Below are 16,213 nucleotides of genomic sequence, written 5' to 3'. Positions count from 1 at the left end.
CAGGTCATCTTTTACTCACTTAGGTATTCACGGTAACAGAAATTTTGACTGGGGTGCCCGTACTTTTGCATGCCGCTGTACCTCCAGGTTCGAAGCAAAATCAACTGTTCAATGTTTAATCAGTTGTATATAACAAAATTATCTTACCAGAGTAGTTCATTAATTCTTAATCATGAAAAGGGAAATTTAAAGGATTAACCGGGTTATATATTCATATATCTCCATTATGATAGTTATGCTGTAGATCCTTGTTTGTCTCCACAGTGTCTCCAGTCACATCCTGTTTCTTACAATGTAGGTTTCTGCTTCAGAAACAAGCAAACTTAAGCAATTGCTTAACTTTTTCACCTACACAGCGGCCACTATTACATTCTCAGAAGTACCTAATAAAGTGGCTGCTGAGTGTATTTCTATATGTTCGTGATTTTCTGCTTCTGTAGGGCGTTCACTTCAAGATCTGAGGTGTTGTGTGTTCAGAGATGCTCTTCTGCACATTACTGTTGTAACGCATGGTTATTTAATTTACTGCCACCTTGAACCGGTCTGGCCATTCTCATCCTACCCCTCTCATGAACAAGGTGTTCTTGCCTACAGAACTGCTGTTCACTGGATTTTTTTTTTTCACACCATTCTTTGTAAACTCTAGAAACTGTTGTGCGTGAAAATTCCAGGAGATCAACAATTTCTGAGATACTCAGGCTACCCCATCAGGCACCAACGGTCATTCCACAGTCATTTCTTCTCCATTCAAATGTTTGACCTGAACAACAACTGAACCTCCTGACCATGTCTGCATGCCCTTTTGCTTTCCATTTCTGCCTCATGATTGGCTGATTAGATATTTACATTAACAAACAGATGTACCCTATAAAGTGACCACTACGTACCTATATCCCTGCTTTAATATTTACATTGCGAATCCTTGTTTGACTGCAGTGTCTTCACTCACAACATGGTTTCAGCTTCAGAAACAAGAAAGCAAATATAATGTAAAAAGGATCATGAAAGCAAATTTCAAGGGATCAAAGTTCAAATAAATTTATTGTCAAAGTCATGTTTGTCACCATATAGAACCCCAAGATTCATTTTTCTTGTGGATATTATCAATTAACACAAAGAAACACAGTACAATCAATGAAGGACTGTGCACAATAAGACAGATAAGTCGCTTTTATTGTCATTTCAACCATAACTTCTGGTACAGTACACAGTAAAAATGAAACAACGTTCCTCCAGGACGATGGTTCTACATGAAACAACCCAAAACTACCTTAGACTTCAGACCTGCACGGGACTACATAAAGTACACAAAACAGTGCAAGACAGTACAATAATTAATAAACAAGACAATAGACACAGTAAAGGACAAATTACAAAATAAATGATGTAAATGTAAATGTTTTAACAGGAATTGAGAAAAATGAGCAAAAATTGCAAAGGGAGTGGAGTGGTGTTCAGTTCAGTGTGTGTGTAGGTTGGTGTCAGACTAGACTGGGAATTGAGGAGTCTAGTGGCTTGGGGGAAGAAACAAAGAACCAATGTGCAAAAGACAATCTGAGCAAATACAAAAAGAAAGAAAAACAAACATAATAGTAAAAAATAAATAAACAATAAATATTGAGTACGAGAGATAAAGAGTCCTTGAGAGTGAGTCCATAGGTTGTGGGAACAGTTTACTGTTGGAGTGAGTCAAGTTATCTTCTCTGGTTCAAGAGACTGATGGTTGAGGAGTAATAACTGTTCTTGAGCCTGGTGATGTGAGTCTTGAGGCTCCTGTACCACCTCCCTAATGGTAACAGCAAGTAGAAAGCATGGCCTGGGTAGTGGGAATCCTTGATGTTGAATTTTTCACGACGGTGCTCCATGTAGATGTACTCAGTGGTGATCAGCTGCGTAACATTTTACCGAAACTTGAATTTAATTGTTCTTTTCCCTCCCTATAGATCAAATGCAATTGAAATAAACTGCAACAAACCCAGCATGGCAAATTTTGGAAGGTCTCTTTTCGGTGGTTATTGTCCTCATTATGTATCAGACTTTGTTTTGCATGGAACAGGCAGTGATGAGAGATTAAAGCAGTGTTTGCCCTCAGATCTAACACATGCTGTTCAGGTATGTTATCCATGGTGCTGCTCACTTCATTTTACAATGTCCAAAATAGTTTTTTTTTGAATGGAAAAGGTCTGTCACTGACACTGTTATAGCAAACCATTGTTAATTCACATTAATAAATCACCATAAGATACAGGAGCAGAATTAGGCCAGTTGGCCCATTGAGTCTCCTCTCGCATTTCATCATAGCTGATCAATTTTCCTCTCTCTGCCTTTTCCCCCTAACCCTTCATGTCCTAACCAATCAAGAATCTCTCAACCTTTGCTTTAAATATGCTCAATGATGGCCTCTACAGCCTCCTGTGGCAATAATTTTCACAGATTGCTGACATGGCCTATTTTATCATGTGCCTCCAAGTACCCTGAGACCTCATCCTTAATAATCGACTCCAAACATCTTCCCAACCATTCAGGTCAGATTCGTTGACCTACAGTGTCCTTTCTTCTGCATCTCCCGCTTCTTGAAGAGAAGGGTGACATTTGTAATTTTCTAGTCCCTTGCAACCATGCCAGAATCTACTGATTCTTGAAAGACCATTACTAATGCTTCCACAATTTCTTCAGCCACCTCTTTCAGAATGCTGGGGTGTACACTATCTCGTCCAGGTGATTGAATTACCTTTCGGCTTCCGAAGCACCACCTCTCCAGTAGGGGCAATTTCACTCAGTTCTGCCCCCTGACACTCTTCAACTTCCACCATACTGCTAGAGTCTTCCATAGTGAAGACTGATGCAAAATACGTATTCAGTTCGTCGGCCATTTCCTTGTGCCCCTTTACCACCTCTCCAGCTTCATTTTCCAGCAGTCCAATATCTACTCTCGTCACTCTTTTCCTCTTTATGTATCTGAAGGAACTTTTGGTATTGGCTAGCTTACTTTCATCTTCCATCTTTACCCCCTTTATGACTTTTTTTATTTCTCTTGTGTTGGTTTTAAAAAGCTTCTCAGTCTTCTAGTTTCCCATTCCCATTTTGCTGTATTATATGTCCTCACTTTGGCTTTTATGTTGGTTTTGACTTCCCTTGTTCAGCCACTGTTGCATCATCCTGCCTTTAGAATATTTCTTCTTTGGGATGGATTCATCCTGTGCCTTCTGAATTGCTCCCAGAAACTTGGCCATTGCCACAATCCTTGCTAGTGTCCCCTTGCAATCAACTTTGGCCGCCATCTCCCTCAAGCCTCTGTAATTCCCTTTATTCTCCTGTAATACTGATACATCTGACTTCAGCTTCTCTCACTCAAATTTCAGGGTGAATTTTATCATATTATGATCACTTTCCCTGAAGGATTCTTTTACCTTAAGCTCTCTAATTAATTCTGATTCATTGCACAACACCCAGTCCAGAATAATTGATCCCCAAGTGGGCTCAACTACGAGCTGCTTTAAAAAGCCATCTTGGGATCCAGCACCAACCAAGATTTCCCAATCTACTTGTATATTGAAATACTCCATGACTATCATAATGTTGCTCTTTTGACGAGCAGTTTCTGTCTCCCATTGTAGTTTGTAGCCCACATCCTTACTACTGTTTGGAGGCCTGTATCTAACTCCCATCAGGGTTTTTTTTTATCTTTGCAGTTTCTTAGCTCTACCCACAAAGATTCTACACCTTCTCATCCTATGTCACCTTTTTCTAAGGATTTGATTTCATTTTTACCAAAAGAGCCACCCCACCCCTTCTGCCTACCTGCCTGTCCTTTCAATACAGTGTGTATCCTTGGATGTTAAGCTCCCAGCTATAAACTACTTTCAGCCACGAATCAGTGATGCCCACAATGACATATATGCCAATCTTTAACCGTGCTACGTTTCCCTGCTTTATTCCATGTACTGCATGTATTCAAATATAACACCTTCAGTCCCATACTCACTTCTTTCGATTTTGTCCACCTTTTACTTTGTGACTCACCCCATTGACTGCAGTTTCACCCTATCATCACCCTCTCCTTGCAGTGTCACTACACTTTGCCTTTGTTTGTAAACCCATCCTCAGCCCTATCGCTCTGGGTCCCATCCTGCTGCTAAATTAGTTTGAACCCTGCCGAACAGCTCTAGCAAACCTACCCACAAGGATGTTGGTCCCTCTCAGGTTCAGGTGTAGCGTGTCCCTTTTTACAGTTCATACCTTTACCAGAAGAGATCTCAATGATCCATAAATCTGAACCCCTACCACCTGCACCAGTTCCTCAGCTATGCATTTATCTGCCAATTGTGCCTATTCTTGCCCTTATTAGTACGTAGCACAGGCAGCAATCCAGAGATTACTACTCCGGCAGTCCTGCTTTTCAGCTAACTCCTTAAAACCTCTCTTCAGGACATCCTCACCTTTCCTACCTATGTCATTGTGCCATGATGTACCAAGACTTCTGCACTGTTCCCTTTTAGAATGCCGTGGATCCAATCTCATGCATCCCTGACGCTGGCACCTTGGAGGCAACATACCATCAGGGTATGTCTCCACAAAATATCGTCTCTTTTCCTCTAACTGTGGAAACTCTGAGTCCTCTTCACCTCTTCTCATCTGAGTCACAGCACCAGACTCAGTACTAGAGTCCTAGTCACTGCAGCTCCCCTTGGTAGGCTGTCCCCCTCAACAGTATCCAAAATGGTACACTTATTTTTGAGGGGAATAGCCAAAGGTGTACTGTGCACTGGCTGCCCATTTCCCTTCCTTCTCCTGACGGTCACACAGTTACCTGCCTCCTGTAACCTAGGGGTGACTATCTCCCTGTAACTCGTATCTATCACTTCCTCAGTCTCCCCTATAAGCCAAAGGTCATCAAGCTGCAGCTTGATGCAGATGTGGTTATCTGAGAGGCTGGAGGTTTTCCAGAATTCCCACATCTCACACTAAGAACACTATATATAGATCACCCCTTGGCTCCTTATGTTTCAAAGAGAATGAACCCAGTCTGTTCAGTCTCCATATAATTACTGTCCCACATTCCAGGTAACATCTTGGTGAATTTTCTTTACATCTATTGCTACTACATCCTTTCTGTAGCATGGTGACCAGAACTCCATTCAATAACCAAGCACTGTTGAGTAAATGTTTTGTGCTCAATACTTTGGCCATGAAGACAAGCATTTCAGTGCTGCTTTTGCTGCCCTATCCATCAGTGTCACCACTTTCAACAAGCCATGGACTTGCACCATGAGATGCCTTTTGAATCAAGTTCCTCAAGGTCCCTGGCTTAGCTATTTCAAGGAGCAGCCAAAAATGAGCCCCATAGTTATAAAGGTTTCACGTAACGTCACAAGAGGTAAGATCAATGACAAGAGGAACAGTGGTTTAAATTTCCCTCTTTTCTAGATTTTCAGTTTCTAGTCTTTGACCTGAAACATTAACTCTGTTTCTGTCTCCACTGATGCTGCCTGTGCTGAGTATTTCCAGCATTTTCAGTCGGTACAGTTAATATCAGAGACATGTATACAGTATACATCCTGAAATTCTTTTTCTTCACAAACATCCACGAGAACACGAGTGCACCAAAGAATGAATGACAGTTAAATGTTAGAATCGCAAAGCCCCCACCCCAGCTCCCCCCTCCCACGCACAAGCAGCAACAAAGCAACAACCCCCCCACCAGCAAAAAAGCATCTGCACCCTCCATCGAGCACTCAAGCATGCAGCAAAGCATCAACAAAGACACAGACTTGCAGTACCTCAAAGACTACTCATTCAGCTGGTAATTCAGCATACCACAGGCTCTCTCTCTCCCTAATGAGGGAAAAAGACGTGTCCCCGTTTCACAGCGAGAGGGGAGACATAACAAAAACAACTCACTGATTTATGGTGTTAATCTGTTGCGTTGCTTTTTCCGAGCTCTGTGCCCAAAGAACTCGGGTCTCTGAGCATGCAGCCAGCTTGCTGCTTTCGATCTTCCATGTACTCCCACGACACATCAGGCTATTCAGTTTCCATTTCCATCATCTGCAGTATTTTGATTTCCAAAGGACAACAGATCTTCTCCATTTCAAATGTGCTAGTTTCATGTGGCTTTTATTGATATGAGACTCCAGATAATTTATCTGAGCTTCCAGGTAAGGCAACACCACACCTGTAAATCTGCTGGGGTCTTCCATTGTGTCTGATGCTCCCGTTGTGGCCTCCTCTTCATTGGTGAGACCTGTAGTAAATTGGGGGATTGCTTTGTCGAGCTTCTCCACTCCATCTGCCACAAGCGGAACTATCCAGTAGCAAAGCCTTTTAATTTTAATTTTAATTCCAATTCCCATTCCCGTTCCAACATATCAATCCATGGCCTTCCTCGTGCTAAGATGAGGCCATCCTCAGGTTGGAGGAGCAACTCTTTCTATCCCGTCTTGGTAGCCTCCAACTTGATGCCATGAATATTGATTTCCCCTTCTGTTTTTAAAAAAAAAAAAAAAAATACCCCCACCCCCTCCTCTGTTTCCCGTTCTTACCTTTTACCCCTTCTCACCTGCCCATCACCTCCCCTTGGGTCCCCTCTTCTTTCCCTTTCTCCAAGCAGATTCCTTCTTCTTCAGCCCTTTACCTTTCCCACCCACCTGGCTTCACCTATCACCTACCAGCTAACTTCCTTCCCCTCCCCTCCCCTCCCCACCACCCCGCTTCTCCACTTCTTTAGTCTGGTGTCTCTTCTCTCCCCCCCCCCCACCCTTCCTTCTCAGTCCTGAAGGGTTCTCAGCCTGAAATGTTAATTGTTTGTTCATTTTCATTGATACTGCCTGACCTGAGTTCTTCTAGCATTTCGTTTGAGTTGCTTTGGATTTCCAGTATCTGCACACTTCCTCCTGTTCCAGATAATTTAATCAATTGACTTCAAATTACTCAAATGGTGTGGGAGGAATGTGTCTTCAGATTATAGGCCCTGGCCTATGTTATTAGTACTGTAGATTGTACAGTAAATAATCTCTATGCTATTTGTGTACTTAATTTACAAAAGACCCTGTTACTACCAGCTTGTAAGAAGAAAGAAACTGTTGATTACAAAATAATAAAAGTAAATAATATTTTTTCCTCCATGTTAGAAGATGGATGAGATATTCCCAATATTAGCCACTGCAGATTTGCTATGATGACATTGATTTTAGAATTGCATTGTGTTTAATGTTCCAAGATAGAGAATATATTAACCATTTTATGTTTTTTTTTTGCTCAGCATCCTGTTTTGGATGAACCTATAGCAGAAGCAATTTGCATTATCGCAGATATGGATAAGTGGACAGTCCAGGTTGCAAGTAGCCAGAGACGTGTCACGGACAGCAACAAGCTGGGGAAAGAAGTACTTGTATCCAGTTTAGTGTCTAATCTGCTTCATTCCACTCTACAACTTTACAAACTAAATCTGTCTCCAAACTTTGTAAGTAATCGAGATTGGGAGGGATCTGTTATCTTATTTGAGGTTTACTCGGATATAAAATAAAAATATCAGGTCAAACAAAGTACCACTGCTGCTGTTGACTATGTTCACATCTAGCTTCCATCATCGTTAAACCCACAATTGCGGTTGATCACTCATGTCGATAGAACCACCAGAGGTTAATAAATGTGTAAACCTATTCTAAAGCCTATTACCAAGAAATGACATGTACAGATGTTTGTATATCTAAGGCAGCAGCCAAATCCTATTTTAGAATCATACTAGAGGACTCAAAAAAAACTTCAAACTGCTTCTGCCTCCAATGTGCCTGTGTGTGTGTGTGTGAGAGACAGTGTAACACTCGTGCACTTTAGGAAGGATGGTACATACAGAAAAGAAATAAACCATTTTTTTTAAAGCAGTGAATGTTGTTTTAATTATTACATCTGAGAAAAGGGGCTAATGATTTTGGCAGCAGAATTGCCAAAAGAAGAAACTTAGTCAAAGAGTTTAAGAAGATAAAAAGATGGGACTAAATCTTGTAGGTTAAAAACATGGGCAAATTGAAAAGAGGCTGGAAATGAAGAAAAATCCTTTGCTTTATTTTTGAAGAATGGTCAAATTAATTTGAAAGAAACCAATTATATACAGTACTGTGCAAAAGCCTTGGGGGGGGGGGGGTGATGATAAACCTGATTCTGATACGGGTCTCTGTTGTGGATTGAGAGTGGGAAGGGGCCAGGGAGAGGGGAATCATGGTTGGGAAGAGGGGTGGGAGTGGAAAGCACCAGAGAAACATTCTGTCATGATCAATAAAGCAATTGTTTGGAATCAAATGATCTTGCCTGGTGTCTCAGGGCTGGGTGTGTGCACCCCGCCCCCCCCAGATTCCCCCCTCCTCTGGCACTCCTTCTCTGCTATCTGTCTCACGTCCCTCCCGTGACGCTCCACCCTCACTGTTCCCTACATCTTTTTCTCCCACCATATTTACAAATTCACTCTACATTCCATGTTCACAAATACTGTGCAAAAGTCTTAGTATCCTGGCTATATATTTGTGCCTAACACTTTTGCACAGTACTGTACATGTGGATTCTAAAAAGATGTTTGAAATTAGGAATAAGAAAAACTCCACCAGAAGGTATTTGACTGTTGCTGTGATAGCAAGTCATCATCTGGTCAAATTTGGTGAATGGTTGCTGGTAAAGCCAGGCTTGGTCATGGTACATGTGTATTCTCTTTGGGATGAAATTGCAGATCTGAGGAAAAGAGGACAGTTTACAAGGCAGTACCAGTGATTAGAGGATAAGTAGGGGCTTGGGGAAACTCATTGCAAATGAGTTGGAGAAATTGATTCAGAACAAATCAATTTTATTCTGTAACATTTTTACTGTTCTGTTGTCCCCCAAACAGCTCTAACCTTCAATATGGGGCACCTTCACTTCACAACACCAGGAATTAAATAGAGGCTCTTCTCCTTTAACATTCCAGTAATTAGTTCTGGCTGTAGATCTGATTTTCATGCAAAGGACAGCTGCTCCCCTCCTACCACTTACACCAGCTGTTCAGGAAGACATTATGTATTTCATTGTGCTAGTCATGAGCAGAATGCCAAGAATCTTCACAACTTGTTTTAAATATTAAAAAGGACAATGATTACTTACGTATAAAATATTGAATTAATTATACTTGTTTATATCTAGTGTATAATGCACCTAGAAGATCGCTTGCAGGAGCTATACTTCAAAAGCAAGATGTTGTCGGAATATCTGAAGGGCCAAATGAGAGTTCATGTGAAGGAGTTGGGTATGGTTTTGGGGTAAGGAGTTTTAATCTTTCAGGCAGTGAATTATGTATGTCATTATTCCAGCTGTTTTTTTTAAATTCTACATGAAGAGGAAACTTTTACAGGAAATATGTCATCCACCTGTGTTGTAATGCTCTGAGTCACAGTCTCAATAAGGGCATTAATTGATATCAACCAAATTATTTCTATCTTTTGCTGTTGTAACTTCCTTTCCCCTATTTTAGCTGATTCCAAATGTACACATTCACTGGTGGTATCAGTTAAGTCACTTAAACTAGCAAGATCCCAAGGTTATCTGTCATGATCTCTAGTGTCATTTATTTCGCCTCTCTTGCTGCAAGTGAAGGCCTTGCAGTTTAATTTTAAAGTCTTTTGGGGAATGAGTGACAGAGTGGCACAATACACAAGTATCGAGACTCCGACTTGGAATGATAAACCTCAGAAACAGGCACTTTGACCTAACTAGTTTAGGCCAATCATTAAGCATCATTTCATACTGTCCACATTTCTATCAGATCTCCCCCTGGTTCTGATATTCAAAACAACAGGAACATGTGATGGTGGGGATCCCAAGGGATCACAGGAAAAATGTATAAATTCCACACAGATGAAACACGTCAGGTCATTGGGGCAGTGTGGCGTCAACAATATGCCTCTGTGCTGCAAGCATCTTCCAGGGGTGTTCTTAATTTTCCCTCAACTTTTTTTCCTCAATTATTCAGTTCCATGCAAAAGCACATTTTTAATGCACCTCAATGATTTGTTGTAAAGTTCCATTTGTATTTGAGTAACACACATAAAAGTTGCTGGTGAACGCAGCAGGCCAGGCAGCATCTCTAGGAAGAGGTGCAGTCGACGTTTCAGGCCGAGAGTCCTGACGAAGGGTCTCGGCCTGAAACGTCGACTGCACCTCTTCCTAGAGATGCTGCCTGGCCTGCTGCGTTCACCAGCAACTTTTATGTGTGTTGCTTGAATTTCCAGCATCTGCAGAATTCCTGTTATTTGTATTTGAGTCTTGGTTTGATTTCTTTTTGTAACCTTTTCAGCTACAGCCATCATATTTAGCTACAATCTTGTCAGCCATTGACTGTATACTTTTCACGTTATATGAATAATAAAGTTGAGAGTGTGGATGTGGAAAATCTCCCCCCTCCTCTTCACCCTTTAAATTTTACTTTCTGCCAGGGAATTAAGTCTACCACCTGGGGGGGGACTCGGAGAGTGTTTGTATATCAGATTGATTAAGGACTGGAGATTCCTTTTCCTTGTAGTAATATGTTTTTAAAAACCTGAAAACTTCTTGTCATTTATTTTGTTTAACAATCACCAGTTTTATTGATTAAAAATCAGAAACAATAACTGACAATTTTATTTACTTATTTTCCTGTAACCCAAGGATTATTTTAATTCCTCTCAGTGCTATGTCTGACTTAAACAAATGGACGTATGTATTTATTTAGAGATGCATTGCAGAGTAGGCCCTTCTGGTACCTTGAACCTCACAGCCACAGCAACTCCGATTTAACCCTAACCTAATCAAGGGACAACTTACAATGACCAATTAACTTACCCAGTATGTCTTTGGACTGTGGGAGGAAACTGGAGCACCCCGGGGAAAACCGATGCATTCCGTGGTGAGGCTGTACAGATATTGCTCACAGAGGATGCTGGAATTGAACTCCTAACTACAACGCCCCAAGCTGTAATAGCGTCACACATGCTGCTGAGGCACCACAGCAGCGTAGCAGTTAGTTCAACTCCTACAGTACAGTGCATCAGAATTCAGAGTTCAATTTTGGCGTCATCTGGTTAAAAAGTTTGTACATCCTTCCCGTGTGTATACAGGTTTCCTCCGGGTGCTCCGGTTTCCTCCCATGATCCAACAATATACCAGTTAGTAGGCTAATTGGTCATTGTAAATTATCCTGTGATTAGGTTGTTGGACGGCATGGCTAGTTGGGCCAGAAGGACCAGTTTGGCGCAGTATCTCTAAATAAAATTTAAGGTCAAGATCCAGAAACATAGCAAGTTTAATTTTGGATAATGAAATGCATTGGATAGAGCAAGCTCTATTATTATGGTAAAGATGCATATGTCTGTGTCAATTTGAACTGGAATAGACTGGGAAGCTATTTTTACCCCTCTTTAAACAAAAACTTCCAAATGCACAAGGTGAAGGAATACACAAATATTTAATTTGCTTTCTGGAATTCTGTAAAATTACTCATATTTTCTTCTCTCATAGGATTGAATCCAGTGACCTGCCCTTGCTGGCAGCTGTAGCAAGCACTCATTCTCCATATGTGGCCCAGATATTGCTTTGAATTTCCCGATTGCCAAGTTGTGTTAAACATTTGGAAAAGGAAATGACTGCACAGAATGGAAGACAACACCAAAATATTTACATTTTCCATGCGTGTAATCCTATGTTCTTGTCTTATATGACAAGGTCCTTGTATTTTAATGGCATGAAAATGCCACAGAAGAATATCACGCTGGTAGAAGGAAGAAGATCGGTATTGAGCAAAACAGTTATTTTTCTCACTGTTAAACTGTCTAAAGCAAGTAGAAAGTTTTGGAAGGGGAGACCAAAAAAAAAGAATAGTGAAATATTCTTTTTCAGTGTTTAACTGGTATTTGAACAACTACATTTTTAAACCAAGAGCAAGAAATTTCAGCTTTTTCTTCTGACTTGATCTAAAACTATGATGTTGCATGTATGGAAATTTTTTGACTTCAGGGAAGTCGGACTAACTCCTGTTTTTACTGAACCTGCACATATTTGCGCATTTTTATTTTTTGTACTCCATGGACAGAGTATTTGGAAAGATGTTTTGTATGTTTACTTTTACAAAAACCCTCTTAAAGAATAAACTTTTAAAAAAAAGTCTGTTTTAATGTTTTAAGTATATTGATGTAACTGACAGGAATTGAACAGTGCTAATTATTGCCTTTAATTAGAGGAATTGTTATCTGTGATTGCTTTTGCTTCACCTTTCTAAAATTTAAGCATTGATGCAACAATTTGGTTAAAATCATATAGGAAAGATCAGTCAAAAATTCAATACATACATTCATTTGTATCAGTAACAGACCTTCAGTCAGGAATCTGACCAAAACTTATTTGAAAATGCGTTGTAATGGAGAGGGAAAATCAGTTCAATGCTGTACTACCTCAGTTAATTCTGCATCAAGGGATGTAACATACTCTCATTTCTCTGCTACCAAATTCTAGTTTAGCTGGGTTTTATTTATAATTTGTCTGCCAATGTTATGCATGTTATTCAGCCCATGGTGCTAAGTGATGCAGTAACGTACCGAGTTCAGGCACTGGCGCCACATGTGAGTAGAGCTCATGAGAAGAAACGAAGTGGAAGAAGAAATGTAAATTTTAGCTAATTAATTGGTGAGAATAGGCATGATCATCTTCAACATGTGGTTCTGGATCTGGATGGTTTAATGCATTCCTGGTCGATCATGTGAATAAAATAAAGTGAAAAGACAATCGTATTTTCATGTCCATACTGAATTCTGTACATGATCCTAACTACATTAATTTTTGCAGTATTTTTCAATGTTTTTACAATATAGTAATCTCTCTAAGACTTTTGCGTATCCTCAGAACCCAGTGCCAACCAGGCTGAGGATGGATTGGGAATGTTAGGTTAGGATATCATTTAGCAATCCAGTTTGACCATCACTATAACAACTAAAATCTTTCAAGTGTGAAGTAGTATGAGGGTGAAATGCAGACAATACCAAAGTAAATAAAATCTTTTAAAATAGCCATCCACTCTGGGGAAAAGTAGTTAAATAGTTATTAATATTTTCCATTGGAACTCCTGGTGTTTGTACTGATGTCAAAACTGTATGTGATGCTGCAAGAGTTATTTATGTTTTTTTTTCTTTTCCCTCTCTTCAGTATTCATAGAAAAGTATTCCAGCTAAAGCCTTTTAGAGAGTGGAAGATTAGTTTTTATAGCAGCACTAGCAGAAGCTAGGATTGCAGACACCATTTACTGTCCTGGTCAAGATATATCATGGAGAAAAGGAAATATAAATCTTAGCCAGACAGAGGTATGAGAGGGCAATTTAAAATGAGAGTGCCTTTTGAACCCTTCACAGAGATGTTAAAGTACAAGATGAAGTATCTTTGATATTGCTTGGATTTTATTCTGCATAAGGTTCTGAGCTATGAATTGATTTTGTTAATATAATCAAAGGAAATTTCCATCAAGGCATGGGCTAACAATAATAAAAACGTATTTGGTTAAGGTAGTAATGGATGCATTGCAAGGTACAATTTAAAAAGATGAGTTTACTTTAATAAGGGATACTTGGATTGCTTGGGAAAAAATCCTGTTAATTTCTCATCCTGTACTGTAGTTAAAGGCAGTGGGTTTATACAAAGCTTTTCTTTCATGCATTATGGTTTTAAAGTCTTAAGGGAGATTTTGTGTAATTTTTCAAAATAACTATTACAAAGTAATTTCTAAATTGCAACATGAATGCTGATTTAAGAGCAAGATATTATTGTATTTAATATTTTGTCAATTGTAATTGTCTTTTACAGTATTTTTAATTTATTTGACTCAAATGGAAGTTGTCTAAACTGCACAAAACATCCAGGGCATCCTGTAAATATTCTTCTTTCAGTGTGCACTATGTATTAACCATTTGTTACTTTTGGAGAATTCTGTGCAATAAATACATGAAGAAAAAAAATTATGGTTGGGCATTTGACGTAGTTTGTTTTAACACAAGTAGTTCCTTCATAAGTTAATGCCAACTATTTAAGAATTCATTGAGGAAATGTAATTTGCTATTCAGATTATTACATATCACTCAAGATTGTGTTTTCAATTTAACAGCAATATTTTGGGATGAACTTTCACGGAAGTTCCTTAAAACTCCTCGAGGTTGGAACTTTTATTAAATTAGATATGGGTTGCATTGAATTTGCTTGATGACATATCATTGTTTATTGTATAAAACAGAAAAAAGAATGTTGCTTCAAGATTTTTGAGAAGACCTGCTATAGTAAATTGGGTTTGATAAATGAGTGAGTTCCACCTCACTAAATTGGACATTCAGCGTTGGCTCGTCAGGCTAGCAAATTGTCCATATTCATATAAGAGCTGATCGACACTTTTAAAATAACAAATGCTGGAAGGTTCATTGTTGTGATTCATTAATGTGCCTGGCTCCACATAATACTGCCTAACCTGTTGAGTAGTTCCAGAATTTTTAGATTTCCCCCAGCTGACAGCGATGCAGGTGGATGCTTTCCTGGTGTCAAGGATTCTTGATTACCTGACTGGCAGACCACAGTACATGTGCTTGCAACACTGTGTGTCCGACAGAGTGATCAGCAGCACTGGGGCTCCACAGGGGACTGTCTTGTCTCCCTTTCTCTTCACCATTTACACCTCGGACTTCAACTACTGCATGGAGTCTTGTCATCTTCAGAAGTTTTCTGATGACTCTGCCATAGTTGGATGCATCAGCAAGGGAGATGGGGCTGAGCACAGGGCTACGGTGGGAAACTTTGTCACATGGTGTGAGCAGAATTATCTGCAGCTTAATGTGAAAAAGACTAAGGAGCTGGTGGTAGACCTGAGGAGAGCTAAGGTACTGGTGACCCCTGTTTCCATCCAGGGAGTCAGTGTGAACATGGAGGATTACAAATACCTGGGGATATGAATTGACAATAAACTGGACTAGTCAAACAACACTGAGGCTGTCTACAAGAAGGGTCAGAGCCGTCTCTATTTCCTGAGGAGACTGAGGTCCTTTTAACATCTGCCAGACGATGCTGAGGATGTTCTACAAGTCTGTGGTGGCCAGTGCGATCAGGTTTGCTGTTGTGTGCTGGGGCAGCAGGCTGAGGGTAGCAGACACCAACAGAATCAACAAACTCATTTGTAAGGCCAGTGATGTTGTGGGGATGGAACTGGACACTCTGACTGTGGTGTCTGAAAAGAGGATGCTGTCCAAGTTGCATGCCATCTTGGTCAATGTCTCCCATCCACTACATAATGCACTGTTTGGGCACAGGAGTACATTCAGCCAGAGACTCATTCCACTGAGATGCAACAGAGAGCGTCATAGGAAGTCATTCCTGCCTGTGGCCATCAAACTTTACAACTCCTCCCTTGGAGGGTCAGACACCCTGAGCCAATAGGCTGGTCCTGGACCTATTTCCTGGCATAATTTACATATTACTATTTAACTATTTATGGTTTTATTACTATTTAATTATTTATGGTGCAACTGTAACGAAAACCAATTTCTCCCAGGATCAATAAAGTATGACTATGATTTCCAACAGCTCCATTTTCCCCCAATTAACTCCACTCTGCATTGTTGTGACATGCATTTAGGTAAAAGGTAGAAGCCTTCCTGGCTTGATGAATCTGGCATGAGTTCAAAGACTTAACATTCTTTCAATCCTAGATACATTTTTTTCTTTCATTTCATTTTCAAAACCTGGCTGAATCAGGCAAAACCAACATTGCCCGTTCCCGTCAGCACTTGTAGACAGTGGTGAGCTGCCTTCTTGAACTAAAGCAGCTCTTGGGTATTCCCACAGTTCTGTTTGGGAGGATGTGCCAGGATTTAATTCCAGTGATAAAGATTGACAATGTATTTTCAAATGAGGATGAAGTGCAACTTGCCTTAACTAGTTTGTCAGACTTTAATACATACTTTCAGTTCCTGTGGCCATTTTTTGATAACTTTTATTTTGCTTTAAGTATAAACATTTGAATGTATTTTGCTATTTTCTTCCATCAAGGGAAAACTCCCAAAATGAAAATCTAAATATTTTTAACTCAAAGTTGAGTATTTCCAATAGCAATATGATTTCCTTTATATTCACTTATTTCCAGCTATGTACATATACCATTTTGGAATGTGACCTGTAATATTTTTCCCTCCATCTT

At 39.9% G+C, this 16,213-nt stretch overlaps 1 protein-coding gene across 4 annotated transcripts in view; it reads left to right on the top strand.

The window, feature by feature from the left end:
* The window catches only part of fnip1 (folliculin interacting protein 1), a 97,502-nt gene extending 83,521 nt beyond the window's left edge, over positions 1-13,981 (top strand). For all 4 annotated transcript variants that reach the window (XM_072263956.1, XM_072263954.1, XM_072263958.1 and 1 more), the window contains 4 exons: positions 1,944-2,112; positions 7,262-7,462; positions 9,166-9,281; positions 11,515-13,981. In XM_072263956.1, coding sequence (XP_072120057.1) covers positions 1,944-2,112; positions 7,262-7,462; positions 9,166-9,281; positions 11,515-11,593 — 565 coding nt within the window. In that variant the 3' untranslated portion in view covers positions 11,594-13,981. The remainder of the gene's footprint in view (positions 1-1,943; positions 2,113-7,261; positions 7,463-9,165; positions 9,282-11,514) is intronic.
* Positions 13,982-16,213: the final 2,232 nt, after the last annotated feature.

Source organism: Mobula birostris, chromosome 7 (genome assembly GCF_030028105.1).
Source record: "Mobula birostris isolate sMobBir1 chromosome 7, sMobBir1.hap1, whole genome shotgun sequence".
Classification (NCBI taxonomy): Eukaryota; Metazoa; Chordata; class Chondrichthyes; order Myliobatiformes; family Myliobatidae; genus Mobula; species Mobula birostris.
The sequence above is the reverse complement of the archived record's forward strand: the minus strand, read 5'-3'. Positions and strand labels throughout refer to the sequence as shown.